General features: G+C 40.5%; 1 protein-coding gene across 2 annotated transcripts in view; it reads right to left on the minus strand.

Annotated features, from left to right (window-relative positions):
- LOC103064951 (cullin-9) overlaps positions 1 to 27,611 on the minus strand; it is a 70,143-nt gene that overhangs the window by 35,892 nt on the left and 6,640 nt on the right. For both annotated transcript variants that reach the window (XM_088148002.1, XM_088147995.1), the window contains exons 3-17: positions 16,478 to 16,632; positions 14,384 to 14,917; positions 12,567 to 12,705; positions 11,495 to 11,685; positions 10,483 to 10,855; positions 10,108 to 10,300; positions 7,471 to 7,678; positions 6,517 to 6,710; positions 5,962 to 6,170; positions 5,243 to 5,480; positions 3,824 to 3,929; positions 2,643 to 2,870; positions 2,089 to 2,179; positions 1,776 to 1,947; positions 902 to 1,007 (exon numbers count right to left, since the gene is read on the minus strand). In XM_088148002.1, the coding sequence (XP_088004128.1) occupies positions 902 to 1,007; positions 1,776 to 1,947; positions 2,089 to 2,179; positions 2,643 to 2,870; positions 3,824 to 3,929; positions 5,243 to 5,480; positions 5,962 to 6,170; positions 6,517 to 6,710; positions 7,471 to 7,678; positions 10,108 to 10,300; positions 10,483 to 10,855; positions 11,495 to 11,685; positions 12,567 to 12,705; positions 14,384 to 14,917; positions 16,478 to 16,632 (3,137 nt within the window). The remainder of the gene's footprint in view (positions 1 to 901; positions 1,008 to 1,775; positions 1,948 to 2,088; positions 2,180 to 2,642; positions 2,871 to 3,823; positions 3,930 to 5,242; positions 5,481 to 5,961; positions 6,171 to 6,516; positions 6,711 to 7,470; positions 7,679 to 10,107; positions 10,301 to 10,482; positions 10,856 to 11,494; positions 11,686 to 12,566; positions 12,706 to 14,383; positions 14,918 to 16,477; positions 16,633 to 27,611) is intronic.

A 27,611-nucleotide genomic window follows, 5' to 3' on the forward strand; every position in this document is an offset into this window, starting at 1 on the left:
TGATCTGAGCCACAGTCAGCTCCCGGTCTTGTTTTTACTAACTGTATAGAGCTTCTCCATCTTTGGCTGCAAAGTACATAATCAATCTGGTTTCGGTATTGACCATCTGGTGATGTCCATGTGTAGAGTCTTCTCTTGTGTTGTTGGAAAAGAGTGTTTGCTATGACCAGCTTGTTCTCTTGACAAAACACTATTAGCCTTTGCCCTGCTTCATTTTGTACTCCAAGGCCAAACTTGCCTGTTATTCTGCCTACATGGCATACGCCCCAGTTATTTGAGGGACCATATGTCTCTCATGGTGTCTACGTGGCTGATATAAACCAAAAACACTTCAGGTCCCTTCAATTAAAGAATATCATATTTCAGGACCTAGGAGGTGCACCTTCTCTATCATGGCACCTACCCTCTGTAATTAAATTTCCCCTGCAATCTGAGTGGCTTCCATCCTGACAGCCTTCTGGAGAGCCTTGAAGACCTGTTTTTTCTCCCAGACCTTGGGCTAGGGTGGTTAGAGCCCCCCATGAGTTCTGTTGTTGGGCAGAATCACAATCTTGTTCTTTATCTGATTTTTACTTATTTGTTTTGTTGGTTTTATTTTTTAATTATTATTGTATTTCATCTTTTTGTTACACTGTAAGCCACCCAAAGTCGTTTGGAGTCAAATAGAATAGAATAGAATTAATTAATTAAAATGTACCAGAGAGAATGGAGCAGAGGTATTTTGAGAAATGGCAAGTTTTCAACAGAATATCAAATCAAGGATGGACAGCCCAAAACAAATGCATGCTCTTTGTAGAAGATCTATGAACCATGACTATATCTCAGCAATATAGTAGAAACCCTTCCTTACTGAAGACTTCTAAAAGCAGACCAGCTTTAGAGACAAAAATGAATCACTCACAGTATTGAGCTCAGTAGTGATGCTAGATGTGTTCTCTCCTCCCATCACAACAATCCGAGCTGGCATGTAGCTGGAATCCTCACTAGCTACTATTAAAGTCATCTGCCTACAGCAAAAAAAGAAAAGTGCTGTTTTGTATTTGTCAGACTTTGGATGCATCCTAGCATACTCACTAAGCATGAGATAAAGTCTGCCTGGGTAGCTAAAAATATTTCATGCATGACTGGTATAAGAAATAGCCCCAATTCTATTCCTTTCTCTTCTGATTCAAAGAATAACTTACTACATAGACATAAACATAAGACACTGACATGCACACACACATATGCACAAACACAGACACCACACCCCAAATGTAACTAATCCAAATCAGGACAATACTTTTACTTGGTCATTTAAAAATTAAATGTAAGATGTTGCATTTTTGCAAACAGAGCTCTTTTTCAGTCAAAATAAAAAACACAGGTAGTCACCCATTTAAAAAAACGGGGGAAGAGAACAAAATTTTCACTTGTTTTTTCATCTCAAAAGCCACTATGAGAATATTAGCAGTCTGAAATTATTCCATCACCTGATACCTGATTTGCACAGTTGCGGCCTATTCTTACAATCTACCATATTGTAATTAAATGCAAACTAATCTGCCCCTCTTCTTTCCTCCTCCCTTCCCTGCTTTTGCTTTATTCACCATTTTGCCTAATGAAGAATTCCTAATAACTGAAAAGCTTGCATATAATTTCATGGCTTTGACCAACTATCCACTGAGTTCACATTTAATCTTAAAGCAGCATTTAAGCTTGCCCTTATCCTGCTTCCTTGAAACCCCCCAACCCAGTTGGCTAGACAAATTCCAACTGCCTCCACTGAGACTCACCTGACTACCACTCCACGGTGCATGTAGATATTGATGTAATGGGAACCTGTGCTACCATTAGATTCCCAGTAAGTCTTTGGATTTTTGTCTGTCAGCTTACTGGCTCTATGTGGATTGGAAGAGACTTCTATCCTCTCCCAACACTTGTCTTCCTTCACCTCTACATTAGAACCTAGATAGATAGATAGATAGATAGATAGATAGATAGATAGATAGATAGATAGATAGATAGATAATTAGTCCTTCTACCAGCAGATCTGTGCATGAATTCTCCAATTTTTAGATTCTCTTCCAAAAGGCATAAATCACTTACCTTGGCAAAGGTTGCGCAAGAAAACATCAAAAAAGGGGATATTAATAGGTTGGTGACTACGCCTATGTTCCTCTATTTGTCCCAAGACCATCTGTACAAACAAAGTAGACAGCAGAACAAACAAATACATACATTAGGAAGACTTAGTTAGAGAGAAGCATTTATTCTTAAACCTACTGATTCTGTAATGCAAACTGTCAACTGAACAGAATTTACTAAGCTTCTTTGTCCTATTACCATCTCTATACAGTACTGAATCATACTCTCTCCCCCTCTCTCTCCCTCTCCTTCTCTCTCTCTATATATATACACACATGCACATACACACACATAAGCAATAAACTCACATGAGGGTCATGAAAGTTGCTCATCCCTGTATAGGAACAAAGGACAGAATCCCACAACCTCAAGAAAGACATTTTCTGCCAAGCTTACCCCTTGACTGTTTGCTCTTCTCTTACTTATTACAGATTATCTGACCAGTCTGTGATACTCATTGCCTGCCTGTTCCTAAGCCAGCTACCTGGCTTACAGTCTGGAAAGGTCAGAGTTACCTGAATGCAACCAGCCAGGATACTGGTTGTCATCTTCTTATAAAGGCTAGCATATTTCTCACAATCAGTCACAAGGTCCCGCAGCTCTGTCACCAACAACAGGTTGGAGTTGTGCTTGTCCATAGCTTTGGTCAGAGCTTCCTTTGTGCCTACCCGACACATCACAACAGCACAGTCTTTGTTGGTGGTAGCTAAACGATGTAGGAAGCGGATGAACTCTTGCACAACCTGTTAACAGAAATGTAACAAAATCCCACTGGGAAGTGTTTGGAAAAACAGCTCTTCACAAATATTCTGACTGATTTTTCACAAATCAGTTCCCCTTTCCATCTCTATTTCCTTTATCCCCCATCACCAGCCATATTTTCCAGGGGATTATAGCCCCTCTTCAATGTATCTTCAGGAACAGTTGATCAATCCATGTATCAGGGGTATGAGACCTATTTCAGCCCAATGGGCAATTTAACCCTTTTCAAGCATTCTGTGGGTCACATGCTATCAGTGAATGTAGCATGGAGACTCTAATGCTTTTTCTCTTCCCACATACAAAGACACAAACTCTAGGCATACACTCGTTACCCACAACAAAAAATTAACATTCAAGTAACATCTATAGAGCCTATTTAAAATCTTTGCAGGCATAGGGAGAAGTTCTTATCTTCTCCCTATGCCTGCCTATAATCAACTGTTGATTAAAGATTAATTTTTCCTAAGGGTATCAAATTTGAACAGTTCTGAGTATGAATGAGGTTAATTTTACCATTTTGAAAGTGTTTCAAGTAGCAACTGGAAAGAGACTGTCGCTCTTGGAAAAAGAAGCATGCTTTCAAGACAAAAACAAGTCTATCTAAACTATGGATCTGATGGAGAAATTACCATCTATCAGTAAATTAGATTGATGAGAAAGAACTTAACTGCACTTGTTCTATACCTGTTCTATACCTGCAAATACACCTCATGCTTTTGACTTCCTGACCCAATTTTATCTGATTTTCAATCAAAATATAATACCAATCATATACATTTGCCGGCAGGGACAAAAAATGCTTTTTGCTGACTACATTGGGCTCAAGTTAAGAATCTGCAATTTGATCAACATGCTCACTAATATTTCTCATACCACCTTCAAATGCCTTTCATTAATCTCTCTTTTTCAATTTATGTTGCAATTAATCCCTCACCTCCCGTTCACTACTGTGGGCACTCATTGAGGACAGACAAGGCTCGATGCACTCATGCCAGGGCAATGCATCCTCTGGGGAACTATCCAAAAACTTATTCAAAATCCTGCAAAGAAGAGAATATATTTATTATAAATACAGAATTCAATTTAAGAACAACAGCAGCCTTTGAGATCAGTCTCTTAAGCTGACCGTTTGAACTATTTTAATTATATGAAAATGTATAATAAAAATCAGGTTTTTATTGTATATATTTCTGCTGTAGCGCCCGCCCTATGGAACATCTTGCCGCCTGAGGTGCGGTGTGCCCCCTCCCTCATGGCCTTCAGGAAAGAGATCAAATCCTGGCTCTGCCAGAAGGCCTGGGGGCCAGAGGGGGGCCCGCACCTGTGGAGATGGCTGGTGGGGTGAGGGGTTGTCCCCCCCACAGCATGTTACAGGTTTTTTAGGGCCAAATTATAGGAGGTTTTTAGGCCATTTTTATATATGTTTTTAAACTATTTATAGATTATGTTCATGTTTGGAGAGTCCTGTGTTTGTCCTTTTTTATTATTGGGAGCCGCCCAGAGTCACCCATTGGGGGAGATGGGTGGCATACAAATTTGAAAATAAATAATAAATAAATAAATAAAATATTTGTTTCTCTATTTCACTGTTAGATCTCTGGAGCACTCTTTTAAACTAGAAAGGCATGACACAGATCCAATAATTTCCTTTCCAAAATGTCCCTATTGCAAAAAGAGTACAATTCTTTTTCTCACCAGTTTAAGATGCTCAAGTACCATTTGGGATGAAGATATCTTTAAAAGTCATGTTCGCTACAGGCCTAGCTCTAGCAAGAAATATATTTTCCAAACTGGTGCCAAATACACCAAAAGTTTATTTTTATGATTCTGATCACAAAGCTACTTATAAGCATCCGTGTTGTGATTCAGTTCTTTCACATACAGTCTGAAAATCTATAGCAGTTTCACCCATCTCAATGCCCTCAAGATATTTTGGGACTGAAATTCCCAAAATTCTAAGCCTCTATGATAGTGATAGACTGAAAAAGAAAAGAGTACAGGTAATTGCCCCACATGGTTTTCTGTAAAGTGCAGAGACCCAAAACTTATAACAATAAATTATTCCCATTTCAACTAATTTCCTGCAGTGTTCTATTTCCTAAGCTTAGGGTATACCCAAGTCCTAAGTCACTTCTCTGTACCAAGACAGACTTGTGGTGATACAACTCAGCGAATTATTTTATTTACAGATAAATTCCCTACCACCTGAGCTTCCGTACTAACCTATCCAGAAGAGTGAGATGCCCCACCTTAAGAAACCACCACTCAAACCACTTCACTTTCTCTGAATCAAAATGCTCTTCTAAAAGCATCCTTCCACATTCCATGATGGTTAAATACATCATCCTTCTACCTCAGCATGCCCATCTGGACAGTCTTTTCAGCTCCCAACTGTTCTAGGGTTTTCAATAGCAGCAAGAAGTGCTCATGATCTGGCAAAAAGTCAGTTCCATTTCCTTCAGGGTAGACACCCTCATCACAAAGGCAGTGCTCCAGTGCTAGCACCACATCTTTTGAAAAGCTGGTTTCATGGAGGTTTCTCAGCAGGGTCGGCACATCCATATCTTTGAACTCAAAGGAGGCTTCAGATTCTGGACAGAAAAAGGAGGGGAAGGAGAAGATTTCTGTATGTCAAAACAGCATTTCCTGAAATAGGCCATGGGGGAAAAAACTTAGCTGCTAATCATGCCCCCAGTAAGTGGGGCAGGGTATCTTCTCCACCAGGAGAAGATCCCTGGAAGAAGCACATGGGATAGTTAACTTCTGGCCTTCCAAGATCCTAAAAATAGCAAGCGAAAACTATCCCCAGTGATTTGCTATTAAAAGGAAGCCTATGGATAACCAGCAATAGACAGTGATAAAAAAGAATAAGAAAATAAAGCATGCTTGGGCAATCCTTTCCAACATAATGGAGAGGTAAACCTTATTAAGTCTTCAAAATAAGAAAATAGGGCATTCCATGCATATCGTGAAGCAAAATCTGATGGAAATAAAACAAACCATTCCACACTTACAAAGTAAAATGCAAAAAGGAGTAAAGATTAGAAACTGTGAACTTAAAGCAATATGTACCTGCATTTTCCTGGCTCAATGGCAATTTATGCTCAGCCAAACGATTGAGCACTATCCGAGCCAACATCTCGTTGGAACTCTGGCCTGTTTGGCAGCAACTCTGCAGAACCGAGCGGAGGTCACAGCTTCCCAACTGTTCTGCCAGGCCCTTGTGATTGTTGATCAGCATGTTTAACACCAACAGCCCATTCTGCACTGCTGATGAGGCTCTGGAGAAAGGAGGAGTGGTTGGCATAAGCAACTGAGGCAATGCAGGGGGATGTGGAAGGAAAAATGACTGGAATGCATAATTTTCCAACACTAGGCAATTAATAATCCTATTCAGTTCTAAGAAATGATTATGTGTTCTGAAATAACATTAATACTATTAAAGAGCCTGTCAGATTGCCTCCAATTTTGAGGTAGAGGACAGGAAACTATCAAAATGAGATATCAAATGAATTCTCCCTATAAGAAGAAAAAAAAGTGGATTCTCAACATCCCCTCTTTAACCTCATTTAATATTAATTCCTTTAATCTAGTTATTATTTGGTCAAGATTCCATTTTCACCTTACCCAGGTGTAGCCAACATCTTCTCAATAGCAACACGAATTACACATAGTAAATTATCAGATTCTTTGTTGGAAGCAGAACCAATGCTGGCAAAAATTTCCCGCATCATTTGAGCATCCGAATGATTCAGAGGGTATGACTTCCCACTGGTACCAAGCAGCTCGCAATTCCCAGCACCCACTAATATTTTCAGTGCCTAGAAAAACAAAAGCAGAAACTAAGTGAAGATCAGAAATAACTAAGTGAAGATCAGAAATAAGTAACTGATTCCCTTTGTCACAATATTTCATCAGCATCCACTTTATACTTCAGCCCTTCAAATTCTTGTTCAACCTCATAAAAGCAACAGCTTCTGAACTATTCAACCACACTAACTTCTTTCATTTTCCTATTTTGTACTTAAGGTTTATTTCTCCACTATGTTGGAAAGGATTGCCCAAGCATGCTTTATTTTCTTATTCTTCTATATCACTGGTTATCCATAGGCTTCCTTTTAATAGTGAACTACTGGGGGTGGTCTTTGCTTGCTAGTTTTAGAACCCTGGAAGGGTCCTCATGCTGGAGAAAATGCCTGACACACTTCTGTATCCCAGTAACCATTTACTGAGAACCATACTTTAGATTGAAAGCCAATTCAAACAAACTGAATTTCATGTTGAGATAGTTACATTTATGTGGGATTAAGACATATCATATTATTAAGGCAGAACTTGATAATTATATAAAAACATGATAAATGTTGAGAATTTTTAAGAGAAACATTCCTATATAGTTCTAATTTCTGAGAGTATTTATTTGGTCTGTTACTTTAATGTATTACCTATTCCTTAACATATAGTTTACTTCCATTAGGAGCTAACTACACAAAACCTACAAAATTCTTCTAAAACAAACACAGAGACACATATGCATCAAACCCCTACCATCAACTTCTGTCATTTATACATTCAACTTACGGCCAAGCCAGCCTGCTGTACCAATGCTGAAGTGGAATACTCCTGCATGCAGCCCAGCACAGCACGCACCCCGCCTTCTGTGGCAAAAAGGACTCGCCAATCATACTTTGCCATTAACACATAAAGCAGTCGTAATGCTGTCACCATCAACAGTTTTTCCTTTAGTTGGTTGCTGAGCAGCTCCACCAGCATCTTTACCATCTTCTCTCTGAGGACAACAAAGAAGCTTTTTAATCAATAGTTGTGTCATTACAAATGGCTGAGCAAATAAAGTCACAGGTGCTCCTTCTAGAAGTTAGGGTTAGGATTATATAATGAGATACTTCAAAGTCAGTTTACTTAGTTTACAAATTATTAATAAAAACGTCCTGAATAGTTGTGGTTTTTTTAAAAATTAATTTCACAGTATTAAAGCAGTGCAGTCAAACCACTTACGCATTTCCACTTATTGTTGGTCAAAATCCAGCCCCATATTTCATCTTCCTACTGCTAATACCCTGTTTTTCCCTTCCAAGCTCATGTACAAGTAGTCCTTACTTAACAGCAGCAATTGGGACCAGAATTTTGGTTGCTAAGCAACTTGGTTGTAAAGCATGATGCCACATGACTATGCTGCTTAAGAATGGAAATTCCAGCACTTCCAGTTGCCGTCATTAAGCGAATCACCATGGGTCATTAAGCAAGGACATCACATGGTCACCATTTGCAACCTCCTACTGGCTTCCCCACTGACTTTGCTTGTAGGAAGCCGGCAAAGAATGTTGCAAATGGTAATCACATGACTGCAGGGATGCTGTGACCAACATAAGTATGAGGACTGGTTGTAAGTACCACTTGTTCAGCACTGTCATAAGTTCGAACAGTTGCTGAATAAGTGATCATTAAATGAGGACTACCTGTACTACAAAAAATGTCAAGCCTGATCTGGAAATTGCAACAGATATTTCAAAACATATTACATGACCAAACCTTGGGCTTATGCAGTCATCCATCCTCTCTTTTTTCCTGTCTCTCTCTCTCATTCTCTCCTTCCTATACCCACATAGACACATTTTCTTACTGATTTCTTACTTCACAACAAACCATGGTTTATTATATTCAATTTATAGTATAAGCAAACAATATTTTACTGATCTTAGCTAAAAGACGAACATGATTTGCTAAAAGCTATTTACTTCAAGAAGAAAATCAATGTAGAGAGAGGATCATGATTTAGTTGTATACTAATTATCCTGTGGAAGCACAGTCACAAATCTCCTTACATGTATATTTTTAAAGAAAGCATCATTAAAAATAATTGGCTAATGAATTGCTTATATTTGATGCCGCCCAACTCCAAAAAATTCTGGGCAGCTCATAATACACCAAAACCGTATAAAAGCAGTATAACAGAAATAAATAAACAACACCAGACTCAGACAAAGAAAAGGAACAGCAAAAATGGCACACCCAACAAACCTCAAAAACATCCCACCAACAACTGACACCCAATTAAAGGGACACCAACCACCCTAGCCCAAGGCCTGGGAGAACAACCAAGTCTTTATGACTCTTCAGAATGCCAATAGGATGGAAACCATTTGGATCTCAGGGGGAACCTCATTCCAGAGGGCAGGTACTGTGGCAGAGAAGGTGCACTTCCTAGGTCCTAATAGGTGGCATTGTTTAATCAAAGGACCCGGAGCAAATCAACCCCTGGCAGCACGAATCAGCCAGGCAGACACCATGAGAGATGAGCGGTCTCTCAAATAGCTGGATCCTATGCCATGCAGGACTTTATAGGTCATAATCACCACACTGAATCACACCCAGAAGTGAACTGGCAATCAGTGCAGCTCAAGAAGTGTCTCATGGGCATATCAAGGCATGCCCATAACTGCCCACAACACTGCATTTGGGACCAGCTGAAATTTCTGAGTGGTCTTCAAGAGCAGCCCCGTGCAGAGTGCATTGCAATAATTGAGCTATGAAGTGATTAGGGCATTGGTGACTGTCTGAAGGGCTTCCTGATACAGAAAAGGGCACAACTGGCACACTAGAAGAAGCTCTCCAAAGGCCTTCCTGGCCACATCTGTCACCTGCTCACTGAGCAGGAACTGTGAGTTCATGGAGACCCTCAGACAGTGCACTACCCTTGAATGGGGAAATGCAACCCAATCCAACTGACCGGAATGGGAACTGGGAACTGGGAACTGGGAACTAGGAAGGAAGGAAGGAAGGAAGGAAGGAAGGAAGGAAGGAAGGAAGGAAGGAAGGAAGGAAGGAAGGAAGGAAGGAAGGAAGGAAGGAAGGAAGGCAGCCAGCCAGCCAGCCAGCCAGCCAGCCAGCCAGGATGTCTCCTTACTAAACCCCAGTCTGAAATCCAACTGAAATTTGTTTCCTCCAGGTTCTCTGCAGCTGCAGTCCAACCAGTTTCTCAACAACCTTCCCCAAAACCTTCCCATTTTCATGATCCAGGAGGGACCCAGATCTAGCACACAGGTGGCCAAGCCAACAGCACAAAGAACCCTGTCAATAATAATAATAATAATAATAATAATAATAATAATAATAATTCATAATAATGAATTGCTTTTCAGGTTGCAGGATCCCATTTATGTTTCCATTATAACTACTGCATACTGAAGGAGAACTGACCTGATTGAGGACCCACTTTCTACTTTAATAATTTGTCTTTCTTGACCAGGTTCATCTTCCAAGATCTTGATAATGAATCTGAGTCCAGCCATCTGTAGTGCAACCTCAGAACTAGATTTCTGTATTATGTCTACAATATCTGCAAGCTTCTCCAAAGAGTTCCTCTTTCCTGACACCTTCACACTGTAGAAAGCTAATCAATAACAAAGGACAGATCAGTCTCTTAGCAACCACCCAATTATGAATATTTTGTTTAGTTATACTTTTCCATTACAGACCTACATCCACCAAACTAGTTTCTGATTTTTTTTTAAACTTTCCTGCAATTATTTGGCCTAAAATGAGCTCAAATAGACATGTCTTTTTGGCATTTACCTTTGGCTTTTTCATCTAGTATGTCTGGGAAGAAAAGTCCTTCTACTTCAAGAAGTTCATTAATCAGCTGTGTGTCAGTCTTCTCTGTCATGGATGGCATTGGAGAAGACACTTCAGTAGAGAGTGACTCCTTTGGCTTTTTGGAAACCATGGCTTCAGAAAGGCCACGATCTTTCGCAGAGGCCATGTCCAAACTTTGGCAGCCTTGCTCTGTCCCTCCCTTGTTGAAGGTATATTTGAGATAGATGTGGGAGTTCTGCAAGTCATTTTGGGTGCAGCCTTGACAGTACTTGCTCAAGAGTGGCAAGAGTTTCCGAGCCAACTCTACTGATATTGACAGCTGAATCAGGCCCTCTTCATCTAGTTCCAACAGCTTAAAATGCAAAAGACAATTCAGTAAGCAGAAGTCTCTATATACATGGTGCTTCTCAAATCCAATCACAACTTTAAGAGTATAAAAGAGCCAGTTTCTCCAATAGACCCATCCATATACTAGGTACAGAAGGGCAACTTTTGAGCAGTTGGGGGCTGTATCTAAGCCTCTCCACCCTATGTAGAGTCACAGGAGACCATTCAATTATGTAGAAGAATCACTGGAAAGGGCATGGAAAAAACTTTTCAGACTGTTTTTTAGAGTTTATTGGTTAGAATGGTAGCAGTAGGCCTCTGGAAGGCAAACCATTACCATTCCTACACTTAACCCTCACCCCTTGTGAAACAGTGCATTCTGACTCTTAATCTGCAAAATTGTACCATGGGAATTTGGCCATTCTGATTCTGACTTTCAGCAGTACAATCCTAAATGGGATTCTAGGGGGGCTACAAGCAGCTCACTGGTTGCTTATGCCTATATTAGGAAAAGAACACAGGAGTTGCTCTTCCTGGTTACCAGCTCACATTTCTTAATGACCTAAGAAACAGGAATTGTTGGAGGTACCATTGTATTTTTTCTACACAGATGCCTGTTTCTTCCTCTGTTCTCTTCCTCCCAAGTTAAATTTGTTCCATTTACCTGTTCTTCATGATTCTTCTGGATGAACTGAATAATTTCCTGTTGTTCATGTTGTTCTAGCTTTTTAATGAAAAAAAGTAGCTCCCACCATTCAGCCCGGCTCAACATTCCAGAATTCTCATTTAGGTGATCCATTAGGTATGGTAGGCAGTAAAGTCCTCCAAGAGGTTTGCAGTAGAATGTCTGAGTAGCTGCAGGCAGAGAAAGAAAGCAAAAACAAACCTTTTAACTCAGACACTTGATTGCCACTTGCATGTAGCTTGAAAAAACAGGAGAACATTTGGAACAGCTCTCACTCCTTCAAAGAGGAGAGGTGATATTTGCTGTTTCCCCTTCTCCTTTGCAGTCCCCAGTACCAGCAATTCCTCCAACTCATCAGAGCAAATTTGGAGGGAGCATAAGATACATCAGGGAAGAAGGAATGGATGAAGATTGCCAACTATTTTGTTAGCATGATTCTTCCTCAGGAACTTCTCACTTGTAGAGTCTCTTGAATTCTACAGAAAAGAATATGCTCAGTGCTGATATGCAAGTTTCCTATGAGCAAAGAATTATTTAGCTGCAGAAGAATGTGGATTTTTGAACTAAACACGCACCCCCTTTCTGCACAAGCACACAAACACACAGTGTTTTCTCAGTGTAAAAGCTGCAGTGATTAATATCCCAAAGAGCATTTCACACTTTCCTGTTACTTCTCGGTGCATATAAATCCATCTCTAATGCAGTGTGGAGAAAATAACATAGTGAAAAATATAAGGCACAAAGTAGCTGCTACTATTCAACTTTCAGCATTTGACCATATTCATTTCTTCAGATGACAATGGATAAGGCTGTAGAACTAAGATATGACAGTATCTTTTTCTTAGTCTTTAATCCTAATAGTAAGCTACAATCTAGCCTAAAGTGTAACGTCAGTCAAGCAAACTTGTTTCTCCCTGTATGCACATCTAAAAGTTATTTTTCTACCAGTTGAAAGAAGTAAAATAAGGAACAATGAAGAATTCATAATATGCAACGATACAAACTGGAATTAAATGTAATCATAAATGTTTGTAAGTGCCTCTAATCTCACCTGTGGGTAGTTTTAGGTTCTCTGTTAAACTAGATACTTTTTCTTGTGCAGCATCCTCTTCATATTGCTCCCCAGAACCAATAATTTCTATCATGTGCCAGTGCACCCAATAGGTCCGGCCAGTAGACTGCCACAAAACCTGCGAAACAACAAATTGCATAGTTAAAGCCATCTGTTTCCTCAAATACTCCATGCTACAAAGCAGAAGCCCTGAAATAAAGAAAAATAAACACTGCCCAGCATATAAGGGACAGAAGTACTTATAATTTCATTTATGTTAATGATCAAAATAGACTAGTTCACTCTGTTAGAATCAGCAAGCCATAGTGCAACTCTCACACAACTGGAGGGCACCAACTTTGGGAAATGTAGTTTAGGCTGTAGATTACTTTATTTCTACCACAACAGGTTTTGTTGTTAGTAAGGGCATATTGTCTCCTAGCAGCAATCAAGCAATTGAGCTTTAGCTCTATAAGATAGAATAATGGTATAGTCAAGTAAGGGCACTGTGTTTTTTACCCTGTCCCCTCAGAACAGCACTAAGAAGGCATAAAGGCAGTTTCTCCCCAGCAAACTAGTATTCCACAGATAGTTATCACTTCCTCTTCTGACCAACTCAGCAGATGAGTTGCCGACAGAACTATAGGCTGACCACCAGTTTCTCTTTACTACCCCCAAAGTTTGGACCATTGCTGCAGTACATACTTAAGGATAAGAGCATCACTAAATAAGGATAAAGTACATTACATTTGTCTTTCTTGATAAGACACATCGCTCATAATTGTGACCAATACATCATTATATAAGGTTTTGTTTTATTTCATTTTAAATGCAGTCCTGTGACTGGAAAAAATTCCTAGTGCCTATTGTTGTTCAGTTGCTCCCAAATTCTCATAATTCAATGGACACTATTTTGCCAAGACTTCTGTCAGTAATCGCTTCTTTCAGTTCTTATAAGCCCAGTGGTGATATCTACCCACCTTGTCTCTGTCAAACTCTTTTCCAATTGCCTTCAATTTTTCCAAATATCAGTGTCTTCTCCAATTATTCTTGCCTTTGTATTATGTACAGAAACTATTTGCAATTTAGCCTCATTATTAGTGGTTCTAGCAAACGGTTTTACTTTATTTCATCCAGTATTGAACAATTTATTGTCCTTGTGGTCTAAGGTATTCCCAACAATTTTCTCTGGCACAATTCAAAAGCATCCATTTTAATTCATTCAACAGTTTTTGATGATCCAGCTTTCTCAATCTTATGTATTTATAAAAGCCACCCAGCTCATAACAGCTCTAGGCAGCATAAAGGTTAAAAACTAAACCCAATACAATAAAACAAATAGCAATAACCAAGGGACCAGACAACTCTAACATGATGTCGCTTGGGGACACATTCCTAACTCAGGACTTGGGGGAAAAGCCAGGTTTTCAAGTTCTGTTAAAAAGAACAGCAGAGCCAGAGCAACTTGAATCTCCAGGGAAATATTATTCCAGAGGCTAAGCACTGCAACAGAGAAGGCACACCTTCTAGGTCCTATCAGATGACACAGCTTTAAAGATGGGACCTGATCTTGCCTACTCTTTTGGATCTTATTGGACAGGAAGAGACAATGAGAGACAGGTGGTGCTGCAAGTAGCCTGGCCCTATGCCATGAAGGGCTTTACAGACAACAACCAGCACCTTGAATTGCACCTGGATGCTTACTGTAAAGAGTTTTTTAAAAAAATCTTAGCTAACTTCTATACTAAACACTACTACAAAACCCAAACCACCCAGCCACAGGAGGAATTTAAAGAAAGTTCTACCCCTCAACCTACCTGTACAGGAGGCATTCCACTATTGCTCTGACGAAATTCACCCTCATCCCCAGCATCAATCTCCTCGTATTCTTCCAACATTCGCACAGTCATTCCTGGCTTAAGATTCTCCTGCACATACTCAACATAGCTGCTGCGACTAGAAAAATCTGACAGAGTCAAAAATGGTTGTCCTTGTTTTTTTCTTGGTAAAGGGTTTGAAGTTACTAAAGGCACCTGAACAGCAGTACAAGTGGAACCCTTGGGCTGGAAGATGGATCGAATAATTCGAGGCTGTGCATTCGTCAGAGACAGAAGTTCTCTTTCTTGGCTGCGATCCCAGCCCATGACCCGGACCAGCTCCGAAATTAGGTTAGCCATGGCCATGCTGAAATCAAACTCCCGCTGTACCCGGCTCTTTTCCCCAAAGGTGGAACTGGGGGCTGAAGAGTCCTGATGTTCCCCTCCCAATTCTGTGGTGCTGTTTAACTTGTCCATGAGGGAAGTAACACACAGGTAGCGCTTCACTAGAGAAAACAGCAGCTTCCCTGGAATCTGAAACAAATAGAGCTTATCATACTAGTAACTAAAAAATTATGTTTTACCAACTCTATCCCAATGAGCTATATAGATTATATTAGATCCCAAGGAAGGATTAGGTAATGGAATTACCTCCAAATATTTTCGATCATCTCCCATCAGCCCTACACAGCTTGGCAAATTCTATGTGAAGTTATACAGGTAGTCCTCGTTTAACACTCATTCAGCGACCATTCAAAGTTACAACAGCACTGAACAAGGAGAACTTACAACAGGTCCTCATAGTTGTGGCCATTGCAGCATCTTTGCAGTCATGTGATTGCAATTCAGGCGCTCAGCAACCAGCTAACAATTACAATGTCATGGCATCCCACAGTCACATTATTGCCATTTGCAACCTTCACTGCCTGCTTCCAACAAGCAAAGGCAATGGGGAAGCCGACAGGAGGTCACAAATGGTGATCACGTGACCACGGGACATTGCGACCATGCGGGATTTGCCTAACGATAGCAACTGAGACTGCCAGAACTGCCACCATAGGTTGGCACGGTCACACGATGTTGCACCTTACAACCGCATTGTTTAGCGACAGAATTCCCGGTCCCAATTACCATCAGTAAGCAAGGACTATCGGTACCATAAAACATCTGGATAGCACCAAATTGCCAGTCCCAGGTTCATTCTGTATCACATATCAATTTCTAGTAAGTGCATAGCCATTTTCAAAACATCAACTCCAACCTCCACACTATTTATATATTTATTTGAAAAAAATTATATGGCCACCCCTATGAACTCTGCATGGCTAACAACAGTCAACAAAATTAACATAATAAAACCTCTATAAATCAAACAAAAAAAGCAGAATTAAAATAATGAAAATGTAATAAATAAGGCACCAATTAACAAACTCACCCACACAAACCACACCTATATGGCTTGGCACTCAGGGAAAATCCAGGTCATCTCAGCCTTCTAGAAGCCCCTCTGGATCTCAGGAGGGAGGCTGTTTCACCAGGCAGGTGCCATAACAGAGAAGGCACAGCTCCTTAGTCCCACAAGATAGCACTATTTAAAAGAAGGGACCTGCAGCGCATCTATCCTGTCAGATCTAGTGGGATGGGCAGAGACCCTCAGAGAAAGGCAGTCCCACAAATGCCTGGCCAAGTGCCATGCAGGGCTTTAAGGGTGATTACCACTTTGAATTGCCTACAGAAGCATACTGAGAGTCAGTGCTGCATCTACAACAGTGATGTAACCCAGGCAAACCCTGTGCACCCAAAGCTGTCTATGCCACTGAAGCTTCTGAGTGTTTTTCAAGAGTTGCCCCATGTATAACATTTTGCAGTAATCCAGTTGGGAAGTGACAAAGACATGAGTGATAGTGAGTAGGGCTTCTGGTTCAGAAACAAGTGCAACTGGTGCACAAAAACCTCATGAACGTTATTTCCCCTAAGTTTGATTTTAGACCATCCTCCTCTCATGAGACACTCATATATAGCCTTCTATTTTGCACACATCTCTTCAAAAAAGAATCTTAATGCCCATATCCATGCAACCCAATCAGCTGGTACCTGAGGAAGATGGATCCCTTCAAAGGACATACAGTGCTCTTCAGAGGATGTAGTCTCAGCAAAAAGCTCCAAGAGAGTATAACGACTGTCAAAATCCATGTGCTGTTCAATGCCATCTTGCTGGCTCAGGGACAAAAGAACATAAGCTCGGCTTCCTGAAACCAAAATAGCCATGCTTAATATCATCCTTCACCAAATTTCATTTCTCCAACATTACCTATCTATTTTCCATGCTGAAAATCTATTCAGCTCCTATTCAACTCTAGACATATATTAAAATGTGTAACATACCAGAGAACTGCAGGTACACCATACGTACAGGTAATATAATTTACATGGACTTGGTAGATTAATATTCATGGTAGACATCCTACTTTTTCACAATTAATATGTCAGCTAGAGATGGTGACAAAGACATGTGGCATTGCAAGCCCCTCTTAAAATCAAGCCATAATACCACAATACCATAATCATACCATAATACCATTTCAAATATACTAGTCTCAGGTTTGCAAACTTATTTTCCTAATTTCAAGAGCTCGAACTTGTTTCCCCCCATAGATGAAATCAGAGGTGACTAATACCCTAAGAGGAAACTAACTTGTTACTTGAACTGGGAAACTGAATAGCTCCAATATCCTCTTCACAGTTAAAATAGCAAGACCAAAAGACACAGTGTGTTGTGGTTTGTAGAAAAAGCCTAGTTGCCATATAGTTCACATATGAACGTATCAGTTCATTACAGTGAATTTTCTTGATGATCTATAGTTGCTTCATTTCTTGTTTTGTAACAGAAAACCCCCCAAAAGTATTCCTTCTCTCTCTCTCACTCTGCCTTTTTCAACACTTTCCACTTTCCACTACAAATCCACTGTTTATGTTTAGACTGTGAATGCAATGAAAACTGTCACATTCTAAGAGTCTAGGATGTGATACAGGTAGTCCTCACTTAATGTCCATTCATTCAACGACTGTTTGAAATTACGATGGTGCTGAACGAAGTGACTTATGACCTGTCCTCAAAGTTCCAGACACTGCAACATCCCTGCAGTCACATGGACAAAATTCAGGCCCACCAGCATTTACAACCACCTTTTGACCATCCGCCTATCTACTGCCGCCAGCTGCGCCCGCTGCCCGCCTCACCATGCACCACTACTGTACCTGCTAGGGCCTTCTTTTGCACAGCCTTCTTTCGCACCAGTGCAGCCAGGGCTTCTCTTGCAGCCCACCCAGGGATTCCATTAGCCTGCCAGCCAGGGCCTCCATTCATGCCTTGCCCAAGGCCTTCTTTTGCAAAAGAAGCCCTGTGCAAGAAAGAAGGCCTCAGCTGTGCCAGCATGAAAGAAGGACCCTTCTAGCCATTTTTTTAATGTTCAAAGTCGAAGTGTGGAGTTAAAAGCATAGCTAGGTCTTGATAGGTAGAAAAGAGACTAAACGCTTTTCTGCAGAGATAAAACTATAGAACTGTGATAGAAATGAGCAATGATTTTTCCATCCAGCTTTCAATATAAATACACTCCCTCTTTTTATTAACACAGCAGTTAAAAGGCAAATGACATGAGGAGTCAGTTTTGGTTTGTACCTCAGATCAAAATGTGATATTAAGTCCAAGAGGATGCTGAAGTTACAAATGAGAGCTGTTGTTCCAGCAAAGATCAGCAAATAATTTAGTAAGGCTGGAAGAGCCTGATGATCTAGCTTATTTACCCCACTGGGATAGTAAGTATAACAATTTTTTTGAAAATATAGTGATCAAGAACATACAATAAACATTTTGAAAAGCTAAATTGTTTTGAGTTTATTTTTTGTTCTACAATTGGTCATAAATACTAATAATAAACATTTAATGTGGATTTTAAACCAAACTCCCTCAAAATTTTTTGAAAGATCTATAAAAAGCTTACAACATAAAATGTTGTAAGGTAAAGGTAAAGCTTACAACATGAAATGTTGCTGACTCTCTCCACTGTATGACTGTTTATGTGAACAAAAGTAGAACATTAATTTTCAAGGTCTTTTTCCCCAGAAACTTAAGGAAAAATGGTGGACATGAAACTCATTCAAAAGTTCCATTGTAGTTCCAAGTATACAATGATCAGGACTGAGTCATAAAAGGATAGAAGTTCAAAACATTTTGTTTGTTTTCTATAATATTGACTTAAATTTGAAACATGATAATTTAGTTTGAAAACTATTAAAAGCAAGGCTTGCCAGCTTGTCTCTAAATCTTCTAAATGTAAACTGAAGTTATTGGTTCTATCATGAAGTATTTTTCAATTGCAAGTCTCAACAAATGGCAGCATCTAGCCATTCCTGGCTGATCTCCAGTTCTAAACAGGGTTGGCCCTGGTTAATAGTTGCATATGCAACCACCAGGGAATTCCAGACTAGACTAGAATGGAAAATTTAAAAAAAAATCCTAGAAAAAGGCAACTGCAAACCATTCCATAATGCTGCCAAGTAAGTTACATAGCTGTAGTCACAACTCAAGGGCATCATCTTTTTCTCATCACAATTTTTAAGACTTACACAATTTTGTTTTCTAGGGACTGTTTCTCATTATGAAAACTCTATGAGACAGTAGAACCACAGCAGTTATATAAGAGTAATGGGACTTGAGGCCTACTAAACAGTTTGGTTAACACTGTCATAAGCCTCAGCCAGCAAGGACAGCAAGGAGTAATAGTCCAAAACATCAGAAGGGCACTAAGTTGCCCACCATGATCTACTGTGGCATCAAGATACAGCAAGATACAGCAAAAATCTTTTTCTGAACCACAGTGACTGTTGTCTTCAGCAGTCTTAAACATAACTGTTTATTACAGTACTGAGATAGAACAAAGCTTATACATTCTATATACAGTATACAAGAGTCAAGGCATATGCAATTACAATTCATGAAGCAACATTGAGAAAGACTTCTTTATGGGCTCCTAGAATGCAACTGACTATTAACAGACAGCCAGTGGTTAAGGTGCTGGCCTAGAAACCAGGAAACTGTGAGTTCTAGACCTCCCCTAGGCATGAAAGCTGGTTGGGTGATTTTGGGCCAGTCACTCACTCTCAGCCCAACCCACCTCACAGGGTTGTTCTTGTGGAGAAAACAGGAGGCAGGAGTATTAGGTATGTTCAATTAGGTATTAAGGGTGTGTGTATGTGTGTATAAATAAATAAAAATAAGGCAGGATAAAAATCTAATAATAATAAAAGTTGCACTAGACTAAATGAACCACTGGTCTCAGTAAACACAAGATAGTTTTCTTTCTTACGAAAAATTCAAATGAAGTACTAAAGATGTAAAACTTACTAAGGCTACATGGAATTATGAAAAAGTCAAACACAATTTCTCTGATCCAAGTCCAACTCAACATTTACCTGCTCATGCTCATTTTAGTAATCCACCTGGCATCAAAAGTGTCACCTGGTTCCATTACACAGAGAAATGATGTAAATTGTGCATTCCAGAAAAGAATACCTTTTAAACTAGTTCCCATCCTAGATAATTTTTGAAGTCAAGGCTTTTTAACCCTTACCAGCAGGAATTAACTTATACAAAAATAATAGTCACTTCAAACTCTCATAGTACTCAAAAGCAGACAGAAAACATTCCCTATGCTATGTGGTACCTTAAAATAAACGGACTGTTTAAAGGTTGTAGCACTAATTTACTTGGGGGAAAGGGCCTCAGTAATTCTTTAAAAATTCCATAATCTGTCTCCAAGGTTACCAGTTACATAACTGTACACTTTTGCCATTCATATCTGTACATCCTTACAATATCCCTGGAGTCATATTTCACACCTACTGACTCTCCTATAATTTAGAATTAATAGGTAATAACATGCAAATTATAGGAATGAAAAAACTGTGCTATAAATTATATAGTAGCTCTTCCTGTTTAAGTTATGTTGTGTTCCTTTTTATAGTTCTGGAATGATTAAAAGTATCAATTTTTCTCTCACCACAATTTGTATTTCAGTTTCCTCCCTTGAGTTTCTTGTTCTTAATGGGAAATTATTAAAGAAACAAAGGTAGACATACTGTCAATAAAGAATGCCTATTATCCTTACTCCATGTGTATGTGTTCAAGAGCAAGTAAGCAACTTTAAAACAAATAAACATTAACATATCAAACAATAAAAATCAAAGTCCAAGATAACAAATTTAATAGTGGCCATTAGCTAACTATAAATGTCAATAAAATAAGTAGCTTGTAACCTAATTCAGAAACATTAATCAAGTTGGCATCAGGAAAGTTTCTTGAGGGAGATGTTCTGAATTCAGAATTTTGGTTAAAAATTTGAGGGTCGGCTTATCCGCAGATGAGCATATATGCAATTACGTACAATATATGAATGAAATTTTACTTAAATCAAGGTTTTCTAGGAGACTTATCCTTTCTTACTATTAGCCAGGCATAACATGTTGTTTCCTTTTATAAGTAATCTTATTCTATTGCAACTGTTATCACCTCCACTCTCTACCATATTCCAAATGGTTTCACATGTTGAAACTTTTCTGTATAAGATGCTTATTACTAAGCATTATAACTTGAATATTTTAACTTTTGATACTAAATCTGAACTGAACAAACCAATTATCAGAACTTAGCAGAAAATGTTCATGTACCCATGAGAACTCCTTCCAGTCTGAATGCAAAAATCAGCAGCCAGCCAATACTCTATTCTAACTTCATGTTGCATTTATTTTCATAGTAATTTCTAAAAATGACTGATCACTATGAATGGGGTTGCAAAGATGCCTTACTCACTCATCAAGACTGCTGAAAGGGTGCCATGGAAAAAATCTATTCATAGAAATGAAGCAAAATTTTCCTGTCAATGAGAAACTGTTGCCTTCAAGTTCCAGCAATTTAGATGAAGAACTGTGCTTGCATCTATTATTTCTGTATCGCTGCTAAAGTGGAAATGAATAATCTCTTGCCCAAAAGTGTGTAATCACATGGGCACAGAGCTAATCTGGGACCAGCCCTTAATTATTCACAGAATAGACACTGGACTCAAAAGGACTTAGTCATGATTAATTCTTTCCATTAATTCCAACAAGTTTATTCAAAGCTTGACTAAGCATGGGTCCAATCCAATGTTTTTATTTCATGAGAGTAAGGTATTTATTCCCTCAAACCCCATTACAAGATATTACTCCAGTAAGAAGCATTAAACTGCACTGGAGTACTCAAACATGGATTGTAGTTGTAGAATCTACATTTAAGATTAAGAATTACAACATACTTTCTAAGTAATTAAACATTAAGCTAATAATCTTTGCTGGGTTCTTTCTTCTACTGTTCTGGTAGGCAGGATTAAAGAAATTTTTTTTTGCAGACTGCAGTAGAGAGAAACCTCCTAGGTTATTTAGAGAATAAGCAGTACCAACAAGAACCCCTTAGTGTAGAATAAAAAAGATGTAAGTGTAAAACACAGCTATTAGGAACACGGTTCTCCATTCAGCAAAAAACTAAAGGAAATGGGGGGAAAAGTCTTAGTAAGTCCAAGGATCTGTTTTCCTACTGTGGGTAAAAGTACCCTTAGCTGGGGTATAATAGGGTGGAAACTCCTTACCGAGCAGACTTATGAATGAGGTACTACTGCTAAAGGCTCGACTTAGATCTGTGAATTTGTTATGCCCCATGAAGAAAGAAAGAGCAACATGCATATACCCTGCATATCTTGCTCAGCAAAGTGTTAGTGAAAATGGCAGCCAAGGGGGCTGCACTCTTAGTGGAGCGAGCTATGATATCCAACAGGGCAAGAAGAGATGGAGCTTTATAGCAGCAGATTTTCTGACAACTGTTGTGAGGGATATATGTTAATCAAAGGAGGTTTGCAGGGAGGGAACAAAGAGACTGTTGATTGGTGCCAATTCTTGGTCTTCTTGAAGTAAAGTTTGGTGACTCTTAAAACATCCTACATTTCACTGCTTCTTATTGGGAAATGACTTATTGCTAAATGACTGCACCAAAGAGTGGTTATTAATGACTCAACTTCAGCTTAGAAAGAAATATTAAGTAGAATGCCATGTGGAATGCCACATGGTCCCTATGTTGTTCAACATTTATATCAATGACTTGAATCAGGGAGTTGAAGGAACACTTAAAAAGTCTACAGATGACATAAAACTAGGAAGGGTGGCTAATGCTTTAGATGAAAGAGAGAAGATTCAAAATTCAAAGTCCAGATCATGGGAACTAATTATTCCACTCTACTGTGCTCTGGTCAGACACAATTTGAAGTACCACGTTCAGTTCTGGGCACCAGTTTGAAAAGGGCAGCGACAGAGCAAAATCAAAGGAGGCATATCAAGATGGCAAAGAATCTGGAATCCACCCCCTATGAGGAATGGTTAAAGAATCTAGGAACATTTACACTACAGGAAAGACAACTAAGAGGAGATATGATAGCAGACTTACAATATATGAAGGGTTCTTACAGAGAAGAGGGCAGGACCAGAACTGATGGATTAAACTATAAGGAAGGAGGTTCAGGCTAGATGTCAGGAGGAATATCCTGATTGTACAAGATGTCAGTCAGTTGAATAGGCTGTACAGGAAGTAGTGAGTTCTTTTTACTAGAGGTCTTCAAACAATGTCCAGATGATCAACTGTCTCAGATGTGCTATATCATGGTCTCAGGGCTGGGCTCTAAGACGTGGGTGGATCAGATCCCACCAGGCATTGTACCTGCAGATTCAGCAATGGCAGATCCTTCCTCTGCCAACCCTGATGCCTCTTCAGGTCCCTCCTCAGCCACTACTGTCACTTCTTTGGCCAACACAGGTCCCAAGATGTGGGGAAGACCCCCCCCAGCTGGAGTCTTGCACCCCATCAAAGCAAGCATCATGCAAGTGACAAGTCTCTGACTCTGTAAGCAATTGTGGCACCTAATTATTGGCAGCCACCGAGTAAAAATAGTTTCAGCTGTGCATGCTTGGCAGGGAAAGGATTTAAACTGCACAGGGATTGCCTCCTATTGCTGGAAGCAACTTCAGGTCTGGCTTCATATCCTGTGTTGTCTTGCTCCTTATTCCTGCTACATTTTTGACCTTGCTGCATTTTGACCAAGTCTCTGGTTCTTCTCTTTGCACTTTTCCAGACATTGCATGTTTTCTGATAACACACTGACTGACCCAGCTTACATCTCCTCTTGAGCCTCCAATATGCTGTTGTGTACATAAACACTCTTCATTCTACTTCCCAACTCCACTCCTGTTACCTCCCCTATCCGCCTACACTCACACTCTCCTCATGCTTCTTCCTCACCTAATGCCTTCACAAGCTTCACTGCAAACGTACCACTCCAACTGCCTGTATCAGCCTTTTTCCTCATGCCTCTCCTTGCTTCCCCAACTGCATTTTTCACCAAGCTCCCTTCTAGCAAGTGTTTGCTCCCTGCAACCTCAGCAAGCCTTGCGTGCAACCACTCACACTGCTCCTGGATCTTGCTTCATAGTTGCATGGGTGTTTGCCCCCTCTGCTGAAGCCATCATGTGAAACTCTAGTGGATCCTGCACTGAGTAGAGAGTTGGTCCCCAGAGTGGCTTAGATGAGATGAAGTAGACAAGACGACATATATGGTATATTCCAACTATATGATTCTACCAGTCCCTGTACAATGCCCATCTTCTGTCCTGTGGAGGTGGCCAGACACCTTTCGTTTTGTCCTTGACTTTAACCGATACTTTGTCTAATGATTCAGCAAAACATCTGCCACCCTTGAAGGTACTGGAGGCTAGTACTGACTTGGCTTTGGCATGTACTTCTCCCAAGTCTTGAACTACAGGTTCTCTTCACATGGCAGTGTTTACATTTCAGCTCTGCTCAAGAAATATAATGAATTCAGATTTGTATTGACCATTAAGTTTGCAGTCCTAGTTACTGTAGTTTGTTAACATTTGACAAACTGCCACTAGTTCTCTAGAAATCAATTTCAAAAATTACTTGGAACACTGAACTCCACATGTGACCCTATTACCTTGACTAGATTATCATTGTGAGCCGTTTTAAAAAAATGTAATTAGGTCTATCACCAGGATGTTTGGGTATATCATTTCCATCTTCTGAAACCATTGTCCTTGAAACCAAGGGGATCATCAGGGTATCTACTAGCAGAAACTTTAAAATCTTGAGGGTGGCTTGGTTTGGGAGATAGTATACAACTGTAGTAGTAAGCACTTTCTTTGCATCTGGAAAGGCCCATTCTGCCTTGAGAACCCTGCTCAATACATCTGGAAAGGGGATATTCACTGCTGAGTCTGAAGCAAAGGGAATACTTTGGATACAACCCAGTCTAATAGTGGGTTGGTGGATGGCTGGAATTGTGTTCTTTTACTGGAGAGTCTTCTTGGCCAGGAGTGCAAAATATTTTTGGAAAAACAACCTCACAGAGTCCAGAGGGAGATGAAGCAGGTGAAAAGATGCCTAGAGTGCTACAGGAGGTGGACAAAGAGCAAACTCAACCAAACACAAGTGAGACACTAGTAAGGCCTACTTTGTGATGGTAAACACAATGAAGCATCAGTACTTCTCTGCATTCATTGCATCCACAGATAGCCATCCAGTGACCCTGTTTAAGGTGATCTGAGCCCTCCTGGTAACGGGACTTGGAGTTTTACTTACAGGGCCCTGCGGAGGAATATGCACAGCATTTTGGTGGATAAAGTCGCTCGGATTCACTCTCAGTTGGACACCACCCTTAGTACATGTCCTTTTGAGGTGCCCAGTACATGGTCTTGCTTTGTTACCTAGAATGAGTTTGAACCTGCTGGGCCTGAGGAAGTGGACAGGGTCCTCATGACTGTGAGCTTGGTCACCTGTCTATTAGATCCATGACCCTGCTGGCTGGCGAAAGCCTCCTAGGAGATGACATGTAACAGGATTCTAGTGGTGATTAATTCTTCCCTGAGAGGGAGGGTTGTCCCTTCACCTCTGAAGGCGGCATTAGTTTGCCCCTTTCTCAAGAAACCATCACTAGATCCAACTATACTGGACAACTTTCGCCATTTTCCAACCTTCTCTTTTTAGGGAAAGTTGTTGAGGTGATAGAACAGCAGCTTCAGAGAACCCTGGATGAACTGGATTATTTAGACTCCTTTCAGTCAGGTCTCAGGCCTGGGTGTGGGAGTGAAACAGCATTGATCGTGCTTTCGATGACCTTTGGTGCGAAAGTAGTGGGGGTAGTACATTCATCCTTGCTCTTCTTGACCTCTTGGTGGCCTAAAATACCACCAACCATGATATCCTTCTAACCGGCTCCAGGAGTTGGGGAACGGGTAGCACTGTCTTGTGCTGGTTCTTCTTCCTTCGGGGTCAGTTCCAGTTGGTGCTGATCAGGAGTGAGAGGTCCTGCCCTTAGCCCCTGCTTTGTGGGGTTCTGCAGGGTTTGGTACTCTCTCCACTCCTGTTTAATATACACATGAAGCCACTGGATGAAGACATCCATCGCCATGGTGTAAAGTACACTGATGATACACAGCTTTTTATCTCTGCCCTTGGAGAATTAAGCAATATTGCTGGGTTCCTGCCTGGTGTGTGAAGGCTGTAGAAGTCTGGATGAGGAATAACAGGCTTTGGCTCAACCATAGCAAGACTGAGTGGCTTTGGGTTCAGAGGCCTGCTGTTTCCAGGGACTTGCCATCTTTGGTTCTGGATGGGGTGCTACTGCCCCAAACAGACCAGGTGTGCAATCTGGGAGTTATCCTGGACTCATGGCTCCTGCTCAAAGAGCAGGTGGCAGCCGTGGCCAGAGAGCCTTTGCACAACTTTGTGTTGTGTGCCAGTTGCACCCATTCATGGCCCGGGAGGTTCTGCTCACAGTCATGCGTGACCTGGTCAACTCTTGAATGGATTACTATAATGCACTCTATATGGGGTTGCCCTTGAAGAGCATCTGAAAGCTGCGGCTGGTGCAGAATGTGATGGCACAGGCAGTTATGCACACTCCTCGATCAGCGCACATTATACCTCTGCTCCATGAGCTGCATTAGTTGCCAGTATGCTTCTGGGTTCAGTTCAAGGGGCTGGTTATGACCTATAAAGCCCTATGTGCATGGGGAGAAGTTATTTGAGGAACCGCCTCTCCCTGGTTATATCTACCCATCCCATCAGGACAGGAAGGAGAGGCACATTACAGGTCCTCTGAAAACTTGGCTCTGCTGCGTGCCTAGGGGGTCTAGCAATGTGGGGAGCTCTTACAACAGCTGTGTTGAGCTGATGTTGGATGAATTCTGCCACAGATCATGATTTTCTATTTTAAATTGATAATGGATGGCTTTTGTTTGTATATTAGTTTTTAACTTGTTTTTATTGGATTGTTTTTACCTGTTGTGAGCTGCCAAGAGTGGCTTAGATGAGATGGATGGCCATACAAATCAAATAATAAACAAACACGTTGGCCATTTTCTCCTTCTCCTATAGCTATTCTTCTTCCCCGTATAAAGCCTATGAGGAAAAAGAGCCACTGGATGAGTTAGCACCTGGGGAACTCATACTCATCATTAAGTTGGTACCCGGGGGTCCTATATTCTGCATCCAAAGACACATCCCCTCTCCTTCCTGTGTGAATCCAGCACTCTGAGAGCAACTTATGTTCTGATGACCCAGAGAATGGGCACTTTCATGTAGTCACCAAGGAGTCACTTTTTAGGCCTTAGGAGAGTTGAGAGAAACAACTCCACAGACCCTGTTAGCACAGATGGTTTTAACATTCTGAAGCAATGAGGATGAGACTGAGCAAACTCAGGGACGCAATGAAGGACAGGAAGGCCTGGCACGATATGGTTCATGGGGTCACGAAGAGTCGGACACGACTTAAGGACTGAACAACATTATCACTGAAGATGGTCTCTGGACTGAATGAGAGGAACAGCCACTGGGTGGGAATTTTCACCTTCTGTTGAGATTGCTGCTTGAACAGTCAAGTCCTCAAAATGGCAGTCAAACCCACCTGAAAAGTCTGCTGATGGGTCCAGGAAGAATAAGGGACTTCCTGGACTTTCAGGGCATAGCAGTCCCCACAAGGAAGAAAGACTGGATAAAAGGTAAAGTAAAGGTAAAAAGAAAAAGAAAAGTGATGAAAAACAAAGGAAAAAGTGAACCTGAGTTAGTTGAGAGCTT

Source organism: Python bivittatus, unplaced genomic scaffold (genome assembly GCF_059951505.1).
Source record: "Python bivittatus isolate LINGU-HERP-01145 unplaced genomic scaffold, Pbiv_v1 ctg000020_np1212, whole genome shotgun sequence".
In the NCBI taxonomy this organism is placed as follows: domain Eukaryota; kingdom Metazoa; phylum Chordata; class Lepidosauria; order Squamata; family Pythonidae; genus Python; species Python bivittatus.